This window comes from Oryza sativa, chromosome 8, assembly GCF_034140825.1.
Source record: "Oryza sativa Japonica Group chromosome 8, ASM3414082v1".
Classification (NCBI taxonomy): Eukaryota; Viridiplantae; Streptophyta; class Magnoliopsida; order Poales; family Poaceae; genus Oryza; species Oryza sativa.
The window spans coordinates 2,417,755-2,443,670 of NC_089042.1; the positions used below are offsets into that span (position 1 = coordinate 2,417,755).

General features: G+C 40.1%; 2 protein-coding genes and 1 long non-coding RNA gene across 3 annotated transcripts; 1 reads left to right on the top strand and 2 right to left on the bottom strand.

Annotated features, from left to right (window-relative positions):
- Window positions 1-687: 687 nt before the first annotated feature.
- On the top strand, window positions 688-2,426 carry LOC4344646 (phospholipase A1-Ibeta2, chloroplastic). Its single transcript, XM_015793555.3, has one exon. It carries the CDS (start codon window positions 747-749, stop codon window positions 2,190-2,192), a length of 1,446 nt encoding a protein of 481 aa, XP_015649041.1. The 5' UTR covers window positions 688-746; the 3' UTR covers window positions 2,193-2,426.
- A 4,552-nt stretch (window positions 2,427-6,978) lies between these two features.
- Window positions 6,979-13,344, bottom strand: LOC4344647 (lipid droplet phospholipase 1). Its single transcript, XM_015792962.3, has 10 exons — window positions 13,043-13,344; window positions 11,568-11,635; window positions 11,421-11,491; window positions 11,043-11,258; window positions 10,259-10,422; window positions 10,064-10,119; window positions 9,906-9,958; window positions 9,668-9,785; window positions 7,460-7,557; window positions 6,979-7,338 (listed from the first exon to the last, which is right to left on the bottom strand). The coding sequence occupies exons 1-10, from the start codon at window positions 13,180-13,182 to the stop codon at window positions 7,270-7,272; spliced, it is 1,053 nt and encodes a 350-aa protein (XP_015648448.1). The 5' UTR covers window positions 13,183-13,344; the 3' UTR covers window positions 6,979-7,269.
- Window positions 13,345-22,156: 8,812 nt separating this feature from the next.
- LOC9271022 (uncharacterized) lies at window positions 22,157-25,831 on the bottom strand. The gene is made up of 5 exons (XR_010734652.1): window positions 25,658-25,831; window positions 25,441-25,598; window positions 24,276-24,343; window positions 23,072-23,248; window positions 22,157-22,473 (listed from the first exon to the last, which is right to left on the bottom strand). It is a non-coding gene; the product is annotated as an uncharacterized lncRNA (long non-coding RNA).
- Between the last annotated feature and the right edge of the window lie 85 nt (window positions 25,832-25,916).

Genomic DNA, 25,916 nt, shown 5'->3' on the forward strand with positions numbered 1-25,916 from the left:
AATGAAGAGCGAGTACTATCTCAGGAAATGGACAAAGTTCACATGCTTACTATTCATTCTCCTACGTATATATAACCATGGTGGTGGTTGGTGGTAGACTCACCGCCACTACCAATAGAGCCTTTTTACCATACTATAATATATATACATATAATAAATATTATAAATGTAAATCTAATTGTTATAGAGCCTTTATTTTCACACAAGCTGCGAGTTGTGAATAGCAATGTGTGCGTGTGCATTCGTGTGTGCGTCTTGTATGAACCCTAACTCTTTTTCTCTTCTTTTTGCAAAATTGAATACTCCCTCTGTTAAAAAAAAAGATAAACCCTTGGTTTCCGTGTCATGTTTGACCATTCGTCTTATTTGAAAAAATTAAAAAGATAAGTCACGTATAAAGTATTAATCATGTTTTATCATCTAATAATAATGAAAATACTAATTATAAAAAAATTTAATATAAGACGAATAGTCAAACATTGGACATAGAAACCAGGGTTTGTTTTTTTTTATAGGAGGGAGTACTTTTTCATAGTACTTGAGTCCATGACATCACCCTAGTCAACTCAACTGCCATGAAGCCCAACCGAAACTTCCCCGCGTACGATGACGCCAATACACATACATATCATACGCTCTTCCCGCCGCCTATAAAAACCCAACCCTCGCCTCCTCCTCCTCATCTTAACAACCCCAATTCCCTTCTCCCATCGGTTGCATGCCGCCGCCCACCGCCGCTGCCTTGCATGTCCGCCGCCGCCGCCGCGCCGCCGGCAACCTCACTGCTCCGCCCAGCCGCGGCGTCGCTGACCACTGCCAGCAACAGCAGCAACAGGGTCCATCTCAAGAACCTCGAGCATCTCTTCCGTAACCGCGGCGCCGCCGTCGCCGTCGAGAGCGCGACACCGGCGCAGCAGCAGCAGCCGGTGCTGAAGGCGCCGCTGCTGCGGCTGCCGTCGTTTCTTGCGCGGGGGAGAGGGGAGGTGGCGATGAAGGAGGAGGCGCACGGCGTGTCGCCGCGGCGGCTCGAGCGGGTGCTCCTCCCGGCGGCGCCCGACGGGCCGTCGCCGCGCGGGAACATCGCGGCGACGTGGAGGCGGCTCCACGGCGAGCACGACTGGAGGGGGCTGCTCGACCCGCTCCACCCGGACCTCCGCCGCGAGATCGTCCGCTACGGCGAGTTCGTCGGCGCCGCGTACGGCGCGTTCCTGTCCCGCCCCGACGCCGCGCCGGGGGACCGCGCCCGCGCCGCCCCGCCGCTCCAGGACGGCGGCGCGTACCGCGTCACGGCGCCGCTCTTCGCGACCTCCTCCGTCGGCCTCCCCGCCTGGCTCGCCTCCGCCGCGCCGTGCGCCGCCCAGCGCACCAGCCTCGTCGGCTACGTCGCCGTCTGCGACAGCCCCGCCGAGGTCCGCCGCATGGGCCGCCGCGACATCGTCATCGCGCTCCGCGGCACCTGCACCGTGCTCGAGTGGGCCGAGAACGTCCGCGCCGGCCTCGTCCCGGCCACCGACGCCGCATCCGCCGCCGACTCGCCGGACGCGCCCACCCCGAAGGTGGAATGCGGGTTCTGGAACCTCTACAAGACGGCCGCCGCCGGCGGCTCGCCGAGCTTGTCGGAGATGGTCGTCTCCGAGGTACGGAGGCTACTGACAAAGTACGAGGGGGAGGAGGTGAGCATCACGGTGACCGGGCACAGCCTGGGCGCGGCGCTGGCGGTGCTGATCGCCGACGAGCTCGCCGGCCTCGGCGCGCCGGCGCCCGTGGCCGTGTTCTCCTTCGGTGGCCCACGCGTGGGCGACCGCGCGTTCGCGTCGCGCGTCGAGGCGCGCGGCGCGCGCGTGCTCCGGGTGGTGAACGCGCACGACGTCGTGCCGCGGTTCCCGCCGCCGTCGCGCTACGCCGACGTGGGGCGGGAGCTCCGGCTGGACAGCCGCGCGTCGCCGTACCTCCGGCCGGACGCCGACGCGGCGTGCTGCCACGACCTGGAGGCGTACATCCACCTCGTCGACGGCTTCCTCGGCTCGCATTGCCCGTTCCGGGACAACGCCAAGCGGAGCATCCTCCGCCTCCTCGAGAACCAGGGCGGCAACGTCAAGCAGCTCTACATCAGCAAGGCCATGGACATGCGCGTCCGCCTCGACGCCGCCGTCGCCGACATGCCCGCCGAGGTCTTGGAGTGCGTGCACTGACGGCGACATGCGCGCCATGGAAAAGCTTGTTAATTTGTTTCCTCCTGATGGTCAAGAAATATTTGGAGTTTGACTTTGGAAGATTTTTATTTTGATTTTTTAGTGTAATTTTAATTCACCCCTCTTATACCAAGTAGTACAAAATTGAGAGGATGTGTTTGTCTGTGTAGGTTGGTAGAAATACCTAACGTGAAGAAATTTCTATCGTATATAGACGAATATTAATTATTTATTGATTCATTGGCACAAGAAAAGAAAGCTTGCTATATTGTCTGTTAAATTTTGTCATTTGATTAAAAAGTGATCGATGTGTTTATAAGATCATGGGTAAGTTCATATTACAGTCCTCAACAACCATTTGTCAAACGCACCTTTATAATTATCAAATTGGACATTTTATGATCCTTAACAAAGAAAACCAAACAAATCACCTTTAAGGATGATACTCCCTCCATCCTAAAAACTTTATATTTTACTTTTCTTTTAGAAACATTACATTTAGAGGGAAGCATTTGTCTCACAAATGCCTTATTCAAAGGTATGGGATCCACTAGCTCTCTTTATTATCCTCATTTTTTTTCTCCATTGTTTAGGGACCACTACCTCACCCCCAATTATCAGATGCAAACATCGTTAATTAGAGGTTGGCCATGGTAAAATTAAGTCTAGCCGAGCATATAAGCCAGGGAAAAGCATACATATGAGGTTGTTTGGTTCACTCCCAAAAGTTTACCAAAGGTTGCCACACCTTAGAGCAACTTCAACAGACCCTTTATTTGGCTAGTCGGAGGAGCAATTTAGCTATCCGGATGGCTAAATTGCTCCTCCGGCTGGCCAAATGTAGCCAGCCTCCTCCACTGGCCAAAGGTGGGTCCCACCACCACTCCCATCCCCATCCATCCTCTCTCTCTCTGCCGGCAACGAACCGAGGGCACGCCGGCCACGAGTGCCCCGCCAATGTCGTCGTCTGGGCCACCGTCCGCCGTGGCAGTCATCGTCGTCGCCGTCGCGCCACTGTCACGCACGAGCCGTCGCCACCGCGGGGAGCCGTCACCATCTGCATCGCCACTGCCGCGCGGGGAGCCACCGCCGCCGCCGCCTCGCGCACGCGGGGCGCCGTCGCCGCCGCCTCACCTCCACCGTTGTCGCCGCCGCCTCGCGCCTCGCGCACATGGGGAGTCGCCGCCTCCGCTGGATCAATGGGCCGATGCGGCCATGCGGGAGAAAAGAAAGGGGAAGAGAAAGAGAAAGAGGAGGAAGAAGAAGGGAATGGAGATGGGAGGATGACATGCGGGTCCCTTTGTGATTTTGGAGTTGTAAATAGAGAGACCGTTGGAGTGCACACCTAGTTTGACTACCCAAATCAGTTAGCGAGTTGGCTAAATGGGTATTTAGAGAGTCTAATTTGGAGATGTTGGAGATGCTCTTATCTTAGGTAAATTTGACCAAGTTGTCTCTTCTTTGGTCCATAGCTATACTTGTGGCAAAATTCTTTCTCATCTCTTATGGTTCCACATGCCATTACCTCAAAAAAGTGTGGCATAATTCTCTTCTATTTTGCTAGCTAAGGTGTAACTTACTTTTTGTTTGCCACAAGTGTGACACAAAAGTCTGCTAAATGATGACAACTTTCGTATACCATTCAAACAACCCCTAATCTTAATGGAAAAAGTCAAAGCAACAATTATTATAGGACGAAGGTAGTATTTGGCTTTTTCACATATGTACAACTATCAAAAATAATTATAAGATCTTTTAGTTAGGGATGGGAGGATACTACCCAACCTCAATGATGACTTTATGATCTTGACATCCAATCCAAATATTTTGTTTACTTGTATAACAGCTAGTTAGCAGATCTAAAAACTAGTTAAACACCTAGTTAGTAGATATAAAAACTAGTAGTTAACTGTGAGTAAAAGCACATATATGTAAATGTGTGTTTTATAATATTAACATTAGTAGAGTAAATTTATAATTCATATCAATCGATTCAACAAAAACTTCGTTCAATTAACTCAAGAACTTAACTCGATGAGAATTAACATTAATCCTTGTATGATTCACACTCACACTTCAATACTGTGTCCTAACTAATTTAGTGGACATGAACAGAGTTTCATGGATTCATATCAACCAGAGAAGCTTTTGTCGCTTTCATAACAGTCATTTTGCATCAAAACATAGTGTTCTACAGTGAATCCTACCCATCATGAATACGACTCCACTTTAAATACCTAAAGATGTCATAATAGTTGAGCCGTTATCAATTTCATTCTTGATTAACCTTCGACCAATTCAGAGCCCGAACTACATGTCCTCACATGGAAATGATCTCCGTATAAACGATTAAGTAAAAACTAGAGGTCCTCACGTGAGCACGATCTCTGTCGATGCGGTTAAAGTGAATTACGATAAATATAGGGAACCCTCCCCCAATCGGAGCACAAAGAATGATTCACCAAAGCAGTGAAGTGCGTTGTGAAGAGATGAAAGGTTTCCTCCCAATCGGAGAATGAAGAATGATTCTCCATATACAGGGATTGGTGACTTCTGAGAGGCCAATTGAGGCCAAGATTGCTGCAGAGGTTGACTGCAACATTAGGTTTTGCATTGATTTGATGTTTCAAAAAGATGGCATTGATTTTGGTTTTTACCGGATCAACGTACATCCCTGTAGGAGTGCGTCCGTCGCAGGGAATTTAACCTAATTAAGCGCAGTGTTGTCCACTAAAGACTGAGCTTAATTGCCGGTCAAGCTGGTCACCGACCGGCTGTGAATAGGTTAAACCTGACTACAACATGTACAAATTAAAGTCCTAGTATGATGCAGATCAATTACGCCTATTCTGAACTAGCTTAGAACATGGTGCAAAAGGACTGTGCTTTATCTCTTTCAGCCATCTTTAGGTTTGTAAATTTCACAAAAACAGTTTTATTTTTTTTGGAAAAGTAGGAAAATTAACATTATATTTTTTGCAGAGAAAAAAAAGGATATAGTGTGTTTCAAAGGAGATAAAAAAAATAGATATTGTGCGTCATGGTGTTTTTGAAGAAAAGGCATTAGTCCAGATTTACTGAAGAAAACATGATCATGAAGAGCGCTATGGTGTTTCATGTACAAATAAATGGTGCGCCCACGTTTTTTATTTATGTTTTCAATAAATTAAGTCAATTTTTTTAAAAAAAGTTGACTTAGAAAATGTATTGTAATATTATAAAATGGAGGGAGTTGTTAATTGAATTAATGTCGAGTTAGTAGACATTAGGAACGACAAATATTTATGATCGGAGCGATGAACCCTTACCATATGCCCTGCATCATGGATGGCAAGCTGTCTGTCATCAGCATGGTGACCCAGCAACAAGTGGATCGATTTCAGTACTCCTTTCGTCCACTAATATAAGGGATTTTTATATTTTAGTTACACTATTTTACCACTCATCTTATTTAAAAAATTATACAAATATAAAAAAATTGTGCTTAAAGTACTTTAAATAATAAAGTAAGTCACAAATAAAATAAATAATAATTCTATTTTTTTAATAAGATAAATGATCAAATAGTAAAACAAAATATTAAAAATTCTTATAACGGAGGGAGGGCGTACTATACACCGGTGTCGTCAACGCCGTTGAAACAGAGGCAAGGCTAGTTTTCAGGCAAACAAACTATTCGTACGGTCACCGCTTTTGCAGTTTATTATAGCTTGACTTGACCGACCCAACACATTCACGTACGCGTCAAACATGCTACTACATGCATGTAATGATGCCAAATTGCATGCCATGGCCATTGTCAACTCCCTATCATCTCACCAATTAATAAATTATTACTACTAACTTGCTCAACTAAACTTTTTTTCCAATGTAGACTTTCAGCTCAGTATTAAACTACTCCCTCTGTATAAAATAGATTAATCTAATACGTGATGTGACATCAGTATTCTGTTTTCTCTAAAAAACAATAAAAACGCGTGATGTGACGTCAGTATTCTGTTTTTCTCCCTAAGAGACAATAAAAACACGTAAAGTCGGAGGTGTTAGGAAACCCAAGAAATTAAGGAGGGCTTGATTTCTATTTGGGGTTTGTAAACATTGTGATATGCATGGTAGTTAGGCTGGATTAGTCATGGTCGTTATTGGTTGACATGTAGCCAGCCTCCCCACTCTCTGCTTCTTCTTCAGCTTGCCGACTAGAAGATTTTCGTATTTTTCGTTGAATGGCTGGGATGATTTTGTATTTTGTTTGTATTCGTCTTGTTGACGCGGAAACGTGTTACGGTCAGAGCACACTGACGTCGAGCCTTCCCGTCAGCCTATGATCCCAGCGACTTCTGGCCAAATTCAGAATTTCGTCCATAAAATCCAGTTTTTCAAATATTCGAATTCTCCATCATCGCAAAATATGTTCGGTTTGAAATACGGAATGTTCCGGTTCCAATGTGACACGAAACTTTACCCAAACTGCCAAATTTTGGTGTACAAACAGGTAGTACCAGTTTTTCAAAAAATTCAAATTCTCTCGCAAAATAATTCCCAAACCAAATGTTCGGTTTCAAAACACCGAACGTCCCAATTTAACATATCTGTACTCTGCACCAGCACAGAAGGACAATAGCAGCAGCCTTCTACACTCCGTACTGTTCCACAAAGGCTGCTAGTGCTGAACGCTGGTCATTCTGAACCAATACATTGTTCTGGTGTTTAAACAAGAGGAGCACGCGACTGCACGTTTCTTGCATGCAATGAATGCTAGCTACATTTCACATATAAAGACAGTACATTTCACACAGCAATGGTGTTACGTTTTCAAAGGGTGCCTGACGTATATCTCATGCAATGTTGTTACATTCCACATGAGAAGTTCTCTGGGGGAAATGAACATTGTCAGGTCAACAGTGGCCATTCTCTGAAAGAGTCTTATAAGATTTTTGTTTTTTTCTATGATATTCCTCTTATGTACAGCTCTGGGAGATTTTGGTGTACAACAAAGCAAATCTGGATTCTAATTTTCTGTAAGTAGAGTGGAAAACCATCTGCAGCTCTGCTCCATGTTTCCAAGAGTGAGGAACTATCAGACTTGGAAGTGGTCTATTATGTGCTGTATGACATCCGCGCCTTCGTTCATAAACTGGTACTTGACCTGGAGCAAACAGCAAATTAAGATTTTAAACCTTTTGTTAGAGGAAGAGTTTGCTCCCCATTTGAATGTCCATGAGTGAAGAAGGCGTGTTTTAGCAACAGGAAGCAGGTAGATAATAAACCTGGATTATGCTGTGTGCAGCAAATCTCTGCATGCTGGTATGGAAGCTAACATCTACTTTTTCCCATGATACTCGTCGAAGTCCTGTCACCATTTTTTCTGCATAACAGAACCACCAGAAAACAGAAACATTTTCAGTCGAGAATTTCCATGCACTTTCAGTATATGACATCAAGGACTTTCAAACAAATTAGTTGTGGGTTTCAGACATCAACTCCTTGGATATTTCCCATGCCTCATTACAAGCATGGTAGTGAGGCTGGAGTTTGCCGTATAGTTTGCTAATCTTAACATGCAATTCTTATCTTGTTACCATTTCATGTCATAGAACAGTGATGTCTCATCTATTACTAGGCCATAGCTTTCACGAAATTTATAAGCACATTGAATTAATCTATATGAAAAAATAAGCACAAAACTTCAATCCATTTCATCATAGAAGAATTTATTCCTTAGATTTTCCATATTGGAAGAATGGAATCAATGATTAGAGATGATACTGTGTCTAGTTTTCAGGTCCTAAGTATTAGGAGTACAAACCCACAAGGCCACAACAGCACTGTAGGCATGAAGAGTAGCACGATAAGAAACATAAGACAAAAGATCAAACCAATGCATCACCAGGATTGTAGTCAACTAGTCATCAGTTGATTATTGAATATCCGGAACATGGACCTCCATGTTTTAAACATATCAACAGACTCGATGACTCAAATACTCAATTAGTCAGCAAAGCAGATGAAAAAAAAAATAACGCAATGGAATACAGTGAATACCCTGTCTAAGCTATTGTTACATATATGAATCTTGAAACAAATGGTGTCTCTTCTAAATGTCCTCTATAAATGTATTCATACCCATAGTGCAGCTAGATGGAGATACAGAGAAATGGTGTCCAAACTTGAAAAAAAAAAGAGATTCCATGCACGTATAGGCAATAAAAAAGGATGGGAAATATCCAAATATTACAGGTATTTGAATATCAATATGCATACTACTTTAAAAAAATACCATGCCCCTGAATATCCCTCAGAAATGATCAAAAGTAACTCTAGGTGGTGTAGGGGCATTACATGAATGAGTCAACTCAGAACAGGTACTAAGAAAAATTTCCTTGAGGGAACAAATTCCGACTTTACCGTTCAGAAATAGTACAAAAACAATACAAAAAACTAGCTATCATATTGACCACATTTACCCATCAAAATACAAGCAATATATGTCAAGGTGGTTGTGGTTTGTAGGTGCTAACCAACAGATACCTATACGGCAACATTTTAGTCTATAAGCAATCCTCAAGATGTTTCTTGTGGAATTTACTGTGTACAATGTTCACAGATGAAAAAAGGATTCATCCCCTAATTGTCAAATTATGGTAGGTACTCCTTCAGTCTGAAACTTCAAAGATAGACCAACTGGCCCTGGAATTCTTAGCAATCACCTAGGCCTACCATAAAATGTGAATTTTGAGTATAAAATTGCACAGTTTTGTAATAAATCAGTTGAATATGCTATTGAGCACACCTTCTGGAATATCTCGGTTCAAATGACAGGGATTCGATTCAGCATTACTCAATTACATTGTCCACATAATTTTTCTACCCAAAAAGATTATTAAATAAGAGAAATTTTAAGTTTTGCCATCGACAATCGCATGATTCCAAGTTTTGCCATCAACGAACACCAATTCTAAGAAATTAGATTGTACAAGTGCTTGTCGATGGCAAACATAGAATCTCTCATAAAAATGCTTGGTTGTTAAATCAAAATAGTACATTACAAAAATCTCAGTAACATGGCATTTATTGTTTAGATAGTAAACAGGTGTAGTTGATTTTAGCAGTGTTATGTTGATTTACTCAATTTGTAAAGACTAAACAAACAATATCATCGTTTGCATATAGTTTGGTTGTTTGCTGCACTTTGCCATGTTTATATAGTCATATGCCACAGTTTCTTAGATATGTGTTTGTTTGGCTGCCGCAATTGTATCATGCCACACTTTCTTAGCCTTGGGACCCAAATGTCACACTCTTAAATGTGGAGCTAACCATGCCACATTTGTGGCCGACAATTTCTTAGCCACACTTGCGCAACCATGCCACAACTTGCCTAACCTTAGTTATGTCAAGGTTAGGCATCAACCAAACATCCCGATAATATGGATACAACATCATAAAACAATTCTGCTGCTACTATCTAAACTGACCTTCCAATATGTCTGAATCACAAACTGTTGCCGAATTTTGACATGTTTCATCACCGAGTTCTTCTGAGTATTCCTCATGTACAATGTGGGGGTACTTTTCAGATATCGATTCCTCCCACTGCACATCATGAACAGACAAGATGGACGTTTTATCAGAAGAATGTTGCTCTTGCTACACGTAAATCTTCCTCTTCTTCTTGGGCAATTGCCCAAGAACAATCAGAACCAATAAAAATACCTTAGGCAGCTCAGTCTTTCTTCTGATAGACGATGTTCTCCAGCCAACAATGTCTGAATGCCATGAATTAAAGAATTGACAAGTAGAAGGTCTAAATTAAGATGGAACATTTTTTAACATTACATCAAAAACCAAGATATTTCAAATAACAAGGATACGATCGCAGTCGGCATTTGCATAAGCCACTCGTCGTCTAAATGCATGCAAAGCAGATCTGAAAAAAGTGTTAGCTAAAGCCCAAGTTATGGCAGTTATTACAGAGACAACGTATGCCATAATAAACGAATAATTTAAAGTAGAAATATATAGCAAAGGAAAATAATCGAAAAGAAACAAAGGCATCATAACCTTACATGAAATAAAGATCACCATAATCTTCAGCCATGCGCTGCAATAATGGTGGTTCTCCCTCATCATCATCAGTGAGAAAAAGATGTTTCCCAGTTCTCCTAAATATCCAATGGACCACACGAGAAGCAAAATTTTCCATTGCAATGGACCCAAAGAGAAGGGGAACCTAATTCATAACAGTAAGGACACAGAACAGTTATAGGGGTGGATGCAACGCCAAAATGCTCGTCGAATATGGCATATAGAATGCAGAAGGGAAAAAGGACTTTGAATATCCAGAAAAATCTGAAAACTTTGCTACAAATATAAGCATGCAGCTAAGTAAAATGGCTCAACTGCACAAGTTACAAAAAACGTATCTGAAGTCTTTCGTACATGAGTTCTCAGAACTTGGAGGAGCAACGGACAAGAAGCACAAGCCCTTTTTGTGTGTTTATTATAAGAAAACAATGGACATCTAGTACTTAAAAAATTATATATGGGGCATCGAATGCTCTGTTGCCAGAAAAAAACACTGAGCAATGGCATATCTGGCACTTAAAAAAACTATGACCCCAATAGACTGTAAATCCATGATGCGTGAAAGAAGTATAATACCTGATACAAACAGAAAAATGGATAGATAAAATAAATGAGAAAATTTTGGGGCATTGATTTGAGGACATTTTATCATACATAGACATGATATATAACACCTTCCATCCCCCTGATGGTACGTAAAAATTCAGAACTCAAATGGCTGTCGAAGTGAAAAGGGAATACATAAAAACAAGTCATCAACAATACCTGATTGTTCCCTCGAGACCCAAGGTGAGGTGTTGCTACGGTTATAAAGTTCATTGCTTCCAACCCGCCGATGGTTCCTTTCGTTTCACTCTTGGATGTGTCACTTGGATGTCTATAAAGCTTTGCAATTGCATATCTTGCTGCTAATCCTCCAACAGAGTGTGCAAGAAAGGAAATCTTAGTGAGTTCTGGCTTTCGAATGATTACATCGATCACCTGAATAATGGGAGAATAGAAGTGAGACTCCAATACATATGCTTTGTGATGAGCACAGAGTATTATTCACAACATCATTTCAATGAAAAATCGCTGACAGAGCAGCTAACCTCCAGATAATAGCCTCTCAAAGTTCAAAACATATGCTGACGTGGTACTTACCTCATCTGCTAAACGTTCCCCCATAACATCTACACCTTCTAGAGTCAAGGTATTAATGTTTTTCTCACTGCCTGTAAATTGAAAAAAAAAGTCACTGAAACTAGCAACTGTAGTCAGTAATGGAAAGAATAAAATGTAGCAACTTACAGTGCACGATTACATCATCAGGAAGTTGCTTTACAAATTCGTTAGCCGCATATTGCCAGTCAGCATTACTGCTCAATGAAAAAAAAGACAATAAATTGACCATAAGAGTATTAAAAACAAGGTTATAAGTTAAGCAACACAACTGTATGGTAACTTCTTTTGATGAAAGGAAAAAAAAAACAATTGTCAACTTTACTGAAGAATGAGAGTGCATCACCAAACAGAACACAGAGTTGCATGTATGGCAACCTATACTAGTTTTGCATGCCTAGTCCAAGGGTGAAATAATTATTTCCCTAGTTTTATCCTTCTTGTAGAACCCTCATCCTCACTAGCATCGCTACAAAAAAAATGTATTTGAAACATAGAAGGGAGAAATAATAGGGAATATGTGAGCATAGAAAGAAGTTAATCTAGAATTTCACTCTCAAATCATCTATTGCCATGGAAGAATGCTCAATTATGTTGGAAGTTGGGACTTTTAAAATTAAAAAATTAAATGCAACTGGAATTACACATATAAGGTGATGCCTGTTTTCAGCTAGGTGTGCATAGCACTTCTCCAGAAAGTGCAGACATAAACCATATAGGCCACAGCCAACATCCAAATGACCCAATGCAAACAAATTACCACATTGGTCCCTAAGAGTGGCATGGTGGAGGCCTAATTTAAGGGACAGATGATGGGCGATTGTTTCAAATCAAAGGATGGGGAAAACTTGTGCAGTAACATTTTGTAAAAACATTATATCATTGTTCAAGTATTTAATTGTCCCCGCTGTTGTAATCCGTTTGCAAGCTGCAAGTTTTTGAATCCGCCATGAAGATAAGCCTAAGCTAACAACACAATCCTTAGCTTAATTAGATAAAAAAAAAGTATATAACTGGCATTGGCATATTATCAAGAATAGGCTACAGCCAGAGGTAGCATTGACACTGATCCTTCTCCTTTCACTACATCCCTAGTGCTGTCCATTCGCGTAACAAAAGCAGCAGTGGCATGCTCTTCGATCAGACGGGAGCAATGTCGCTCCGCACGAGATGAAAAAACACTAGCAAGAGGCAATCGCGCCTGGCGAAATTCACACACTAATGCAGGCAAAGAAAAAAAAATAATTCTACATTAAATCCAGAATTTGACACACACTGGGCAGCAATGTAATTATATCATTTCAACGTAATAAAGCACACCCCTATTTTAGGACCCCCAATTGGGGAAACACCAGCATCAAAGCTACTACAATCTCAAGGCAGCCACAACCGCATCCTCTACTCCTCGAAATCACACATTCTAAGACCAGGGTAGCATAAGCAGCAATGGCACGGAGAGGATTCCACTACATCCACATCCGATCTGTGAAACATTTCAGCCGCCGCTCGCCACCCCCACCTCATCAACCAACCGATCAACCAGACAGGATTCAATCCCTGAAGCAGCCATAGAGCGGAAGGGGGAGGATAGTAGGGGGGGGGACCTGCCGAGGATGCCGTGGACCATGACGAGGAGGTGGTCGGGGTCGTGGGAGGAGACGGCGTCGCTCCACACGTCGACGCCCCCCGACGCCGACTCCTCCGCCCGCAGCACCGCCGCCTCGTCGCCGCCGATGCTGCCCATGGGCTGGTTGCGGCGTAAGCTGCTGGTGCGGTGGGGTTCCTGGCTTCCTGCTCCCGGTGGCCGGTGGGATGGCAGCCGTCGCCGGCGGGGAGGGGAGGCGCGGCGGTGGCGGTGGCGGTGGCGGAGTGGAAGCCTCGCGTCGCGTCGGGTGGTTTTGCACTCGGCCCCCTCAACTTTGGCGCAATATGGTTGATGACACGGTTACTACCTCCGTCCAAAAATATAATAATTTCTAGTGACAAGAATTTTATTTAAACTGTAGTTAAAACATTCTACTAAAGTATTTTAAAACGAAGAGAGTATTATTAAAAATGCGGAATACACGGAAGGCATCATATAATACAATAAGTAGATAAAAAAGATGGTATCATGGTAATTATTAGTAAAGTAAATTTTAGTTTGGATCATATTTTGTTTTCAATGTTTTACTTTAGACCACCCTTTAGTTAATGTTTTCGTTTTAGACTAAGTAATCTTACCTTTATTTTATTTTAGACTATCACGACTCTCTTATCAAGCATATGGATGATCTTGAGTAAGTCAACTTTCATTATCAAGCATATGGATGATCTTGAGTACGTCAACTTTCACTCGACAATTTAGCTCTCTCAACTATATGTAAAACCATTTCTTTAAAATAAAATAAGTTAGAAACCATTTAAATTTGTAATAACAATACTCAATTAATTATTCTCTAATAATCATCTCTTTTACGTACCATCTAACAACCTCTCAGCCTAAGAGCCTAAGGGCCGTTCCAAATAAAGTTTGAAGATTATTGGTTAGTTACATGCAAAACAAGAAACACAATTATGATTATTTGAGAATAAATTATTAAAATTTTGAGAAAAAATAATTTCTAAATTAACTTCTATGTAAAATCTTTTTGCACAAAGCATATCATTTAACTGTTTAAAATATATGCTAACGAATATCGAGAAAAGTATCTAAACTGAACTTAAACGAATTTTAACCACTAATATGTATTTATTTTAAGACGTAGAGATAGTATGGTGCCGAATTCAAATAAGCTATGGTAGCTGAATGGACAGACTGGATAAAGTAAAGGATTATTTAGGCGGTATGTAGACAGGTTAGCATCTGGATGCTTCTTCAAAGTGGTTTTTTATAAGAAAAAGAATTCTAAAAGTGGTTGCTCACTTGCTTGGCGTGCTCATTTTTCCTTTCATAATACACACGCCGTCGCGCAGGTCGGCAGGAAGACCTGCGTTTGAGACAGCCACGTCCCACCATCTAGTGAAGTCGCAGTACTCCCTCTAACAAAAACAAATAAATATAGGACACGATATAATATATATTAAAATATATCATATCTAATATTAGCTCAGTTTTTTATGGGATGAAGTGAGTAGGTTATACAAATAGTGAAGTCATAATATAGCTTCCGGTTAATAATAATATTGGTCGGTTTCGATGAGGATACGGTTTTAAAAATCAATTTTAATCTCTATTAATTAAATATATAAGTTTATTAAAGTATAGTTTAAGACTAATCTATATATTCTCCGTATTTTTAACATAAATATTAATATTATTTTAGATATTATTTATAGTCCAAACTATTATTAATATCGAGGAAGTATTTAAGTACTTTCTCCTCCGTTTTCATATTATAAAATGTTTTAATATTTTGGTAAACTTCTTTTAAATTTGATCAAATTTATAAAAAATGTAGTAGCATTTAGAACATCAAGTTAGTTTCATTAAATATAGCATGAAATATATTATGATAGTAATTTGTCTTGCATTGCAAATGTTACTATGTTTTTTTAAACTTGGATTAAAGAACTTTAACTTACAAAAAAATTAAAGCGTAAATGTAGAGAGTAAAATTAATTATCTGTTGAAATGTATCCTATTTTGATATGTGTAGGGATGAAAACGGTCGGAAACGATCGGAAAACAGCCTCAATCATTTCCGTAACCATATTTTTCTCGGAAATGAAATCGGAAATGGTAAATTCGGAAATGAAAACGATATCGGAAATATCGGAAAACCGGAAACGGAACAATACAGACGGAAACATGTCGGTACAGATCGAAAACAGGTAACAAATACGGATACATTAAACTATAAAAACATATATTTAACTTTACATAAGTATGTTATATGTATACATAAATTCAAGCTTATACTATATAAATTATAAATTAACTTCATTTTAGCCATGTACAAAAGTTAGAGATTTGATTGAAGAGTCAGTCAATATGTAAGCTGCGGGTCAAGTATAGACATGCTCTATAAATATCGACATATTTAGAATATGGTAATTACCATATTATAAGAAACGGTAATTTCCACAAGAATACGGTAAATACGGAAACGATCGGTATAACAGTAAAACCATTTCTGTTTTCATTTCCATATTTTTTACCATTTCCATTTTTGTTTCGGTCGATTATCATTTCCATATGGCTCGGCCGGTAGAAAGTCGAAAACGAACGCCGGTCGGCCGGTAATTACCGTTACCGTTTTCACCCCTAGATATGTGCTAGGGCTATACCCGTCCTCTGCAACGAAATTGGGAGGGATACGGATGAACGATTTTACTAGGTTATGCCTAGTTCTATTTCTCAACTTCAAACTTCAATTTCCTTGTTTTCCGTTAGCACGCTTTCAAACTGTTAAATGTTGTGTTTTTTTAAAAAAAAGTTTCCATATAAAAGTTGTTTTAAAAAAGCAAATAAATCTATTTTTTAAAATTGTAATAGTTAATACTTAATTAGTTATGTGCTAATGAGATTTCTCGTTTTACGTGAAAAAAAATCCATCTCCAACACGGGAGATCAAACGGGCCTTAGTTTTGAACTTTCAATATTTCTAGCGGATTGATTTTCTCTTAAAATCATTTTTTTTTGGGATGGGTTTTAGTTGGGGAAGTTTTTTTACTTGGTGGAGACTGGATGGTGGGGGAGAAAGGTGACAACTCCACTTGTATTGTATACTAGAGGATACCCCGTGCGTTGCTGCGGGACATACTTAAAATTGAGTTGATGGGTAATATATGTGCATTCTCATGCTACAAAGAGAGAGAGAGAGAGAGAGAGAAACAGATGGATTGTTTGGATTTTTTTTTTGGTGAATAGAGAAACCCAAAAATTCCAAATTTAATTTAGGTAACAGTAATTAGCTAAATCTTCAGAAGGATGCAGCTCATGGGTTAACATACAATGTAGTGTATTGTTCACTCAAATGCTGTTACCATGTAGCTTACACTGTTGAAGGTTTCAAATTGCAATATAATATATGGAGCGAAGAACATTTTATATTATTCAGTGAACGTTAGCCAATTAAAACACATTTTTTTGTGTCAAGATTTAGGAACACCTCAAAAGTCTTGCAGTCTTTCACTGATCCAAAGTCCAAACCACCAATTCTTTGTGTTTGATGCAGACCTGAAAGCGAGGATTGCATAGAGATAAGCGACCGTTGTAAGAACAAACTAAATGATACCACTCCTAATAAATATGGATTCAGAAATTTCAGAATACTGTTACCATCAGAAAGAAGAAAAGGTGCATTTTGTGCACAGAATATTAACATGTAAAGAAAGAACCGAAGCATGGCTAGGTGGACACGAAGCAGATCATTCTGATATTTGCATCAGTTGCTGGAACGCCTGAACACAGATCGCTTATAGTCTCATGTGAAGGCATATAAATCCATCCAATGAACCGTGGAGGTGGTGATGGTGTCCAGATCCATGAACTGGGATATACATTGATCTTAACGGAGGCCTACAAAGCAAAAAGGAATTGGAGAAAAAAATCAATCGGCTGTTGCAAAATCAATTGCTGCAAACAGTGAAAACAAACTAACGACCTGAAAGAAACTTCGAAGTTATCAAACAAAAGCATCCTTCATAAAAGATAAAACTAAACTGATCGACTAATAGAGAGAGTCAGGATCGAACAAACGCAACGCTCAATGCATTAGGAGATCTAGACTCACGAATGAAGTTAGGCCACTGAGCGACGCTCCATCAGTTCCTCTCGTCGGTTTGTGTGTGCGGATGGCCACCGTCACTATTTAATATTTTATAGATCGGTGTTGCTCGAGTTAATCTGGTAGCCGACGGTTTCAGGAAAGGGAAACGTAGAGGCGGGAGAAGTGAAGAGGCAGGAAGGCTGTGATGGAGAATAGGATGCAGAACGATGGAGACATACTGGGCTGGATTGATGAGAGAATGGGCTGGGGGAGAAGAGAACATGGGCTGCGCTTGGACAGATTGATCTGGGACATCCAAGGTGTTGGCTGGATGGCTCATTGCCTCACGATTTAGATCCAACGCTCAAGAAAAATCAAGGTGACGTGGAAGCATGAGAAGGCTGGAAAATCACATTAACTACACTAAGTGGGGATAAGTGGGGATCAATTGTATAGATTATATAGATACGTTTATGGTGTGATAAACATGTCTTTTCTTAAAAAAGAAATATTGCACGTGGTCGGTCGGTACCCAAGGGCATGCTTAGAGAGCATTTTAGACCGTGGCTTATAAACCAAATGCATATACGATCAATACAATTAAAAATAATGTTAAGGTAAAACTTTTACACTATATTCTTATTAGTAATAATTATTATTAAATTTAAATCAAATTCGTCTATCCTCGCCTCCATACTGCCATGGAATTTGTTTTCATTTTTATTTTTTTAATATTTACAGAAATATTATACCGGTGAAAATATTTACAGAAATAGACCCTACAACTCTCCTGGGGGCAGTAGGGTGACGTGTGTGAGCAGACGCTGGAGGCCGCTAAGCGGGCATGTGAATTTTGCATGTGGTGAAAATTGCATTTCACCTGGCAAAGGACCTCAGCGCAAAATGCGTCCATGGCGCCGTGTGCCATGTCACCTTGCCACCCTTCACTTGAGCAGCAGAGTCTATTTCTTTAAATATTTTTACCGGTATAATATTTCTGTAAATATTATAATAAAAAAGTTAAAAATGAAAAACGCCACGTGGGCCGCATGGCTGAAACGTTTTCTTGGGCCAGCCCAAATGCAATAATGCATGGATGTGGTCCGCATCGGATTTTCTGAATTTTTTAGATGTAAGCACATGCAATCCAGTAATTACAAAAATAAGCACGCAACAACCACATTTAGATGTATAGGCAAGATGCTCACATGAAGCACGGTGCTTCCATTGAACCACTTGACCAACAGACTAATGGGCCGCTGAATTAAGAACGTTAGCGCAAGAACCCACATCACCAATTGGTTAAATGCATCATTACGGGAGCATGCATGGTTTAATTGTGTGGTTTTCATTTTACAACTCATTGTAGCATATGTATTTCTTACATTATATTTTTTAAAAAAAACATGTATTTATACATGTTTTTTTAAAAAAATATAATGTAAGAAATACATATGTTACAATGTGAGCTATGAGACCAAAACTATTGCTATTAGCTGAAGAAAAAGAAGAGGATTAATACTATTGGGCTGCTCGCAAGTTAGTGCTAGAATCAAGACCGCAAACCCCCCATATACTTCGTTAGGTCCTCTTGGTCAACCCGATATTGACAGTGGTCAAGTACTTGTGCGAAGGTTGGTTAGAATTAGAATTCCAAACAATGCGTGCTCACATATGTAATTATTGGGCTGCGTGTGTTTAGATATAAAAAAAATCGATTGGATTTTGGTTGTAGCCTATACATCTACGCTAGAAATCATATTTTCTGAGTAAGGGGCTGTTTGGTATAGCTCCAACTTCTAAATATTACTTCAGGAGTTGAGTTTGGAGTGGAGTTGTGGAGCTGCCTAAACCCAGCTTCACAACTCTAGTACATTTTGTGAGAGAGCTCCACCCAACCTCACTCCCAGTCAGGGGCAGATCTACAGTACTAGGACCGGTGTCAGGCGACACCGACGATTTTCGGCAAACATATAGCAAAACTGTTTATCCATATGTTATAACACCATGATCTAAGCATAATTACCATACTATGACACCGATAAACACGTTATGACACCAACGAATCGATTTTCTGGATCCGCCACTGCTCCCAGTTTTGGTGGAGCTGAAACTGTTTGACTGAGCTTCAGCTCCATCCTGGAGCTGGAGCTAGAGCTGGAGCTGTGCCAAACAGACCCTAAAGAAAAAGAAAATCAAAGTATCTGAAATTCTTCTTTTAAATAGAAATAATAGCGATGGAGTGTGATGTGCGTCGTGGCACATACGTCATACGTGGTCTTTTTGTACGCGTGCTTTGTTTCTAAAAGATATTTTTCTTTCAAAAAATATAATCCGCAGATGCCAAATATTACTTATGGTTTTTTTCATCTAGTTTGTCATATATTTTATGTTCTTATATATTACAACACCACTAAAGTTTACAGTGTTCAATCTATATTATCTTTGCTATCACTTTTTCAACGTGCAGGAGGGATGCACATCATATAATATAAGAAAGAAGAGTATAAGAAGACTCACACAAATCCGTAAACATAATACTCCAAGCGACCTAAATATGCTCTATGCCAAAATGTGAAATTTGTTTAATTTTATACATTTTTATGTTTTAATTTTATTAATAGTCCATTCTAAAAAATATTTTGAAATTTAAACCTTTTGGCCACGTCAGCCCGCCTGGCGTGGCAGTGCTGACCTGTCACGCCACCATGGCTGGCGTGGCCAAAAGATTCCATTCGTGAAAATATTTTTTAGAATGGTCTATTAATAAAATTAAAACATAAAAAGTCTAAAAAAATAAAAAACATTCCCCAAATGCTACTAAGGCCTCTAGCCATGTCATACATCACAATTTTGTATCCTGATGTTCTACATAAGGCTGTGTTCGATACTTTGGGTGGGGGGAGGACCATCTCCTCCGCACGGAAACGGAGCAGTCCATTAGCGCGTCATTGATTAAGTATTAGCTTTTTTTCAAAAATAAATTAATTTGATTTTTAAGCAACTTTCGAATAGAAACTTTTTGCAAAAAATACACTGTTTAACTTAAACGGTTTGAAAAGCATACGCGCGGAAAACGAGAAAGAAGGGTTGGGAAGAGGTTGAAACGAACGCAACCTAAAAGTAAAAACACATACATTTCTATGTTTCCAAAACCACTCTACAAGCTCCTCGAAAATTTTTTGAAAATATGCCGTTTATTTTTTTTCTTTCAGAAATATTCGGGTTGTAATTTTATTTGCACAAATATACCGTTGATTTTACAATCTCGCACAATAAAAACGCGAGACCGCTCGGTGTCGCGCGGCAAATTCACGAGAGCGAGCGGTCTCGCATACTCAATAAAAACGTGAGACCGCTCGGTGTCGCACGGCAAATTCACGAGAGCGAGCGGTCTCGCATACTCAACCAGCGAGAGCCAGCGGTCTCGCAGGGTCAAGTAGCGATACCGACCCTTTGCCGCTAATCAATGATTAATTAGTGATTAATTATCTTAATTTGCGATTAATTAATTATTAATTAATCGTTAATCCATATAATTAATCACTAATTATTATTAATTAATCGTTAATCATTTAATTTTCAAAACGCTCTCACACACTCACCATGCGAGACCGCTCTGTCTCGCGTCTTCCGCGCACCTCTGCCGCGCGACATTACGCGGTCTCGCATCCTCTTCGTGTTAGACCGCCCGTGTCGTCAGCCCACGTCAGTTTTGCGTAATGGTTTAGCGATATCGGTAGTATATTTGTGCAAAAAAGTTTATATCAAGACTATTTCTAAAAAAAAATATGAACGGTATATTTTCAAATTTAAGTCCCAACTCCTCTCCCTCGTTTTTAATAAAAAGTTTTTATACGAAAGTTATTTTAAAAAATTATATTAATTATTTTTTCAAACAAAAATTAGTAAATACTTAATTAATCATAAGAAAATGTGTCACACCGTTTTTCGTGTGGAGCGAATGAGTTTCCAACTCTGAAAACCCTTGCGACTTGGTTATCAATTTCTTACAATGCTTGGCAACCTGGGCGTTTGTCACTGCAGCACGACCAAAGACAAGTACATGTATTTCTTTTCCTTTCTCCTTTGTTGCAGAAATATTGTCTACATAGTTCTTTTGGGTAAAAAGGTTTTCTATATAATATGGAAGTATATACAACATTCGATAATAAGAATTCGACAATAATAAAAGGGGTAGCGCATGAAACCTAAAAGTGGATGGATGCGGAGACAAGGATTTAGACATGTTCAAACCCTCTCAGTGAGAGGTAATACCCTACTCCTGTTTAGGGATTTAAATTCGTTGTGTGTAGTATTGATCTGACGATCAGGTGTGTCATGCCCTCTAGAGGGCCTCCTGCCCACCTTATATAGGATGGGGGGCAGGATTACAAGATATAAACCTTAACCAATACGGTATCGGTTTCCTAAATCTACTTTACAATATTATCAAACCAGGACTTTAGACCGTTCCATAATATACTAGGAAACATAATACCTAAGTCATGATATGTTACATATTTCATAGATATAAGTTATCCCCTATAATCAATCGGATAACCATGCCGTGTGGGTATGGGGTACCCATAATCTCCACAAGTGTAACTACAATGTAATTATGGTGTAGTTATATTATAACTAATGATGCGGACATCACTACCTCGGGTACACACAATAATTCTCCAACGGTCATTCAAGGACTGATAACAAGAGCTCGTGCGCGACAATTTAATTTAGAGGTGAGCTCGTTCCTATGTTCTTCTTTGTATGAATTCGGGAATATATTGCTACCTAATGATTATATTGTAATTAGAAACAATGGAGAGACAAGTAGACACTTGGAGGAGGATGCGACTTCCCTGTCCCTAATTCCTATTCCCATCCCTGTTCGTTGCCAGATGTCAATCGCTTATTGGTTTCGTATTTTCTAGTGGGCCTCCACACCTTTGCGCCTCCGTCACACGCACGGCATTACGTCTCCGTTTAATAGTTAGAAACAACACCATTAATTTTACTAACAGATTTTAGGCGCCAAATAGATAGAATTGCTGGCGGGAAAAAGAATTATGGCGCCATTTGTCTCAGTTCTCCCGTTAAATCCTCCAGCATCCAAACAACTCATATCTAAACATGCATTAGCATCCTGATAAATTAATCTCTCTTATCAAGCACCGGCATCGACGCCAGATCTTGGTGCTATGCCAAACAACAGCATGATTCCTCCATCAGAGGCATCACAACTGCATGATGCAGGAGCAAGTCCCATGTTCTTGGACAATACATCTGCTACAACGACGTCATTCACAAATCTTGTTGAGCCTGATGATTCATCCGCTGGCCTGGGAATGAAGCAAATAGAAACGGTAAGATCAATATGTTCTGCTCTACATTTTGTTAAATTAGTTGAATCTGAGTTGAATTTTCTCATAAACCAATTTGATGTGAAATATTATAATAAATAAAATCAGGATCAGGGAGCAAATGAAGATTCTCAAACCAGAAAAGCTTCAGAAAAAATGACGCCAAAGGTCGGAATGAAATTTAACTCTGAACAAGAAGCTTATGACTTTTACAATGCATATGCTTCTGAGATTGGTTTCAGCATTAGAAGAAGCAGCTACCATTATATGGGAAATACAAAAATTATAAAGAATAGGACATTCTGTTGTTCTCGTGAAGGTATTTTCTTCATGTCATTTTACTGTGACATTAAATTTTTATAGTATATTAGATTTTAAATAAGTTCATTGTATAACAGGAACTAGAGGCGTTGATAAAAGAACAGAAGCTTTAGGCTATGGTAATAGTTTTAACAGACCAGAAACTCGGTGCAAGTGTCAAGCATGTATGAAGATAAGTCTTATAGATGGATTCTATCAGGTCTACCACTTTGTGCCTGAACATAGCCATATTCTTGCCACTAAAAGTCAAGCTCACCAGTTAAGATCACAAAGGAAGGTAAATGAAGCTCAGGTTGCAAGTGTTGAAGTTGCAAAATCTGTAGGCATTTCAACTAAAGCGGTTGTTGACTTGTTGGCAAAACAATCATGTGGATATGAGAATCTTGGCTTCACTCGTGTTGACATGAAGAATAAGTTATACTCAAAAAGGTCGCTGCAGACAAAACAAGGTGACACCGGAGGAGTGTTAGAATATATGGAGAAGAAATCATCAGAATATATCAAGTTTTTCTATTCTATTCAGGTCGATGAGGATGATTTAATAACAAATATTTTTTGGGCTGACTCTAAAATGATTGCTGATTATGAAGACTTTGGGGATGTTGTTTGCTTTGACACAACATACAGGAAATTGAATGATGGACGCCCTTTTGGTTTGCTTGTAGGAGTGAATAATCATAAGAAGACTACAGTTTTTGGTGCTGCACTTTTATATGATGAGAGTGCTGATAGTTTTGTTTGGTTATTTAATACTTTTCTAAATGTTATGTCAGGAAAGAAGCCAAAAACAATTTTGACAGATGAAGACGCAGCCATGGCTAAAGCAATCAAATTAGTTTTTAAAGGAACTCATCATCAGATATGTGTATGGTAGATGAATCAAAATGCCTGCAAGCACCTTGCTGGGTGTGTTAAGGATTATAAGAAATTTAATAGTGACTTTCAGAATTGCATATATGATCAAGAGGAGGAGGAAGAATTTATAAAAGCATGGCATCAATTGCTTGACAAATATGAGCTACAACAGAATAAATGGTTGCAGCGGATTTTTGACAAACGACATCAATGGGCACTAGTATATGACCGAAACACATTCTCTGCTGATATGAGTACCACCCAAAGAAATGAAAGTTTTAACAATGAATTAAAGGGTTATATTAGTGTGAAATATGATATGCTTACTTTTTTTGAGCACTTCGACAGGTTGTTGGGAGATAAAAGATATGAAGAGGTAAAGTGTGATTTTAGAGCAACACAAAGTACACCAAGGCCAAAAGCAGAGTTGAGAATATTACGAGATGTAGTAGAGGTTTATACTCCAGCAGTATATAAGATTTTTGAGGAAGAAGTAATGCAGACTTTAAATTGTGATATATTCTACTGTGGTGATGTTGATGAACAAAAGGTGTATAAAATAAAGTCTCATGGTAAGCATCATGAACATGTTGTTAAATTCTCACCATTGGAATCTAGTGTCAAATGCAGCTGCAAGAAGTTTGAATTTGCTGGTATCCTGTGCTCTCATGCCCTGAAAGTACTTGACATCAATAACATCAAATCAGTTCCTCAAATGTATATACTAAAATGATGGACAATTGATGCAAAAGTACTACATATAAGTGGCAGTGGTAACACACACGAAGATCCTAGAATAAAGTTATCAGATCGATACTTCTCATTGTGCAGAATGTTCGTTAGAATTGCTTCCCGAGCTGCAGAGTCTGAAGAAACATATTCCATATCTACTAATTGTGCTCAAAAATTGGCAGAAGACATAGAGAAATGCTTGAAAATCAGATGCAATCCAGATTTAGAGACCTCGTCATCTCCACAAGGTTCGTTTAACAGTTCTATAAAGTAATTATTAGTCCTATGATTGGATCACAGCTTTTTTTTAAATATGCATGTCGTAATTTGTCTTTGCAGGTGTGAAAGAAAATTAGAAGCCTAGGAAGCCATTAGGCATTAAGCTCAAGAAAAAGGAAATTCGTGGATCAGCAAGACCTATTGGCGGCTTAGATAAAGCTTCATCAAGGAGGAAAAGAAAGAAAATCAATGATGTCCTAGCCCAATCACCGCATCCTCAACCTGTAGAGATGCAAGCACAACCACAAGCAGTACATACTACAGTAATGGTATACTCAGCACATAATTGTTTTTCTTAAAAGAAACTGCTTGCGTTGATTATTGTCGTTGATCTTTTTCCATTACTTTTTCTTGTGCTAGGATCATCTAGAGGTTCCCAGTAACCACAATTTTTTACACGTGTCAGAGTATAGCGCTGCTCTGGATGCATACACACATACTTCAGTTCACACTCCTATGTTAATGACTCAACAAAGTCAAGGGTTGCATCAAGGGAGACCGATTCAGCAATATGACACTTATTTTCACTACATGTTCAATTAATTTATTTAATGTATTTAGTACAGAAACAATTTACACTTGCAAGTTACTAAACTATACATTCTAGGGGGTCTGAGATTGCAAAAATTATCTTCACTTCTTCAGGCTACAAAATATTTTTGAAATGTTGTTATGCTACAAAATATCATTGTCATATTGTACCAAAAGAACAGATTTAAAGCAAAACCACAAAAGAAGATTAGGATCAAAGACAAGTACCTGCGCGCTAGTTCCAAGAGCTCAGGCTAGAACTCGGAAGCAAGGCAATCGATTGGGTGGCCCGCACTTGAGATTGATGTTGTGTCGCCTAATGCACTGCGTGGTGCTCGAGCTCGCCGGTGAGGTCGCCGATCTGCTCGCGCGTCGCTTGTGCTCAGCTGCAAGGGACCAAATCAGCCGCCGCCGGCAACCCCATGAAGCTAGCTTACCTCCGTACCATAGCTGATGGCTTAGAAGCAAGGCGCTGGTGCTTGAGCTCGACGGCGAGGTTGCCGATCTGCTCGTGTCGCTTGTGCTCGGCAGCAGAGGGATTGAATCCGTCGTCGCCGCCGCCGCCGCCACCACCATCAAGAAGCTTTAGGACCATGGCTGATGGGATGAGGGAAGCATCAAAGAATTGTTTTTTTTTATTTCTAGTGTTACTCATACGGGAAAAGGAAACGGAGACGTAACGCCATGCGTGTGACGGAGGCGCA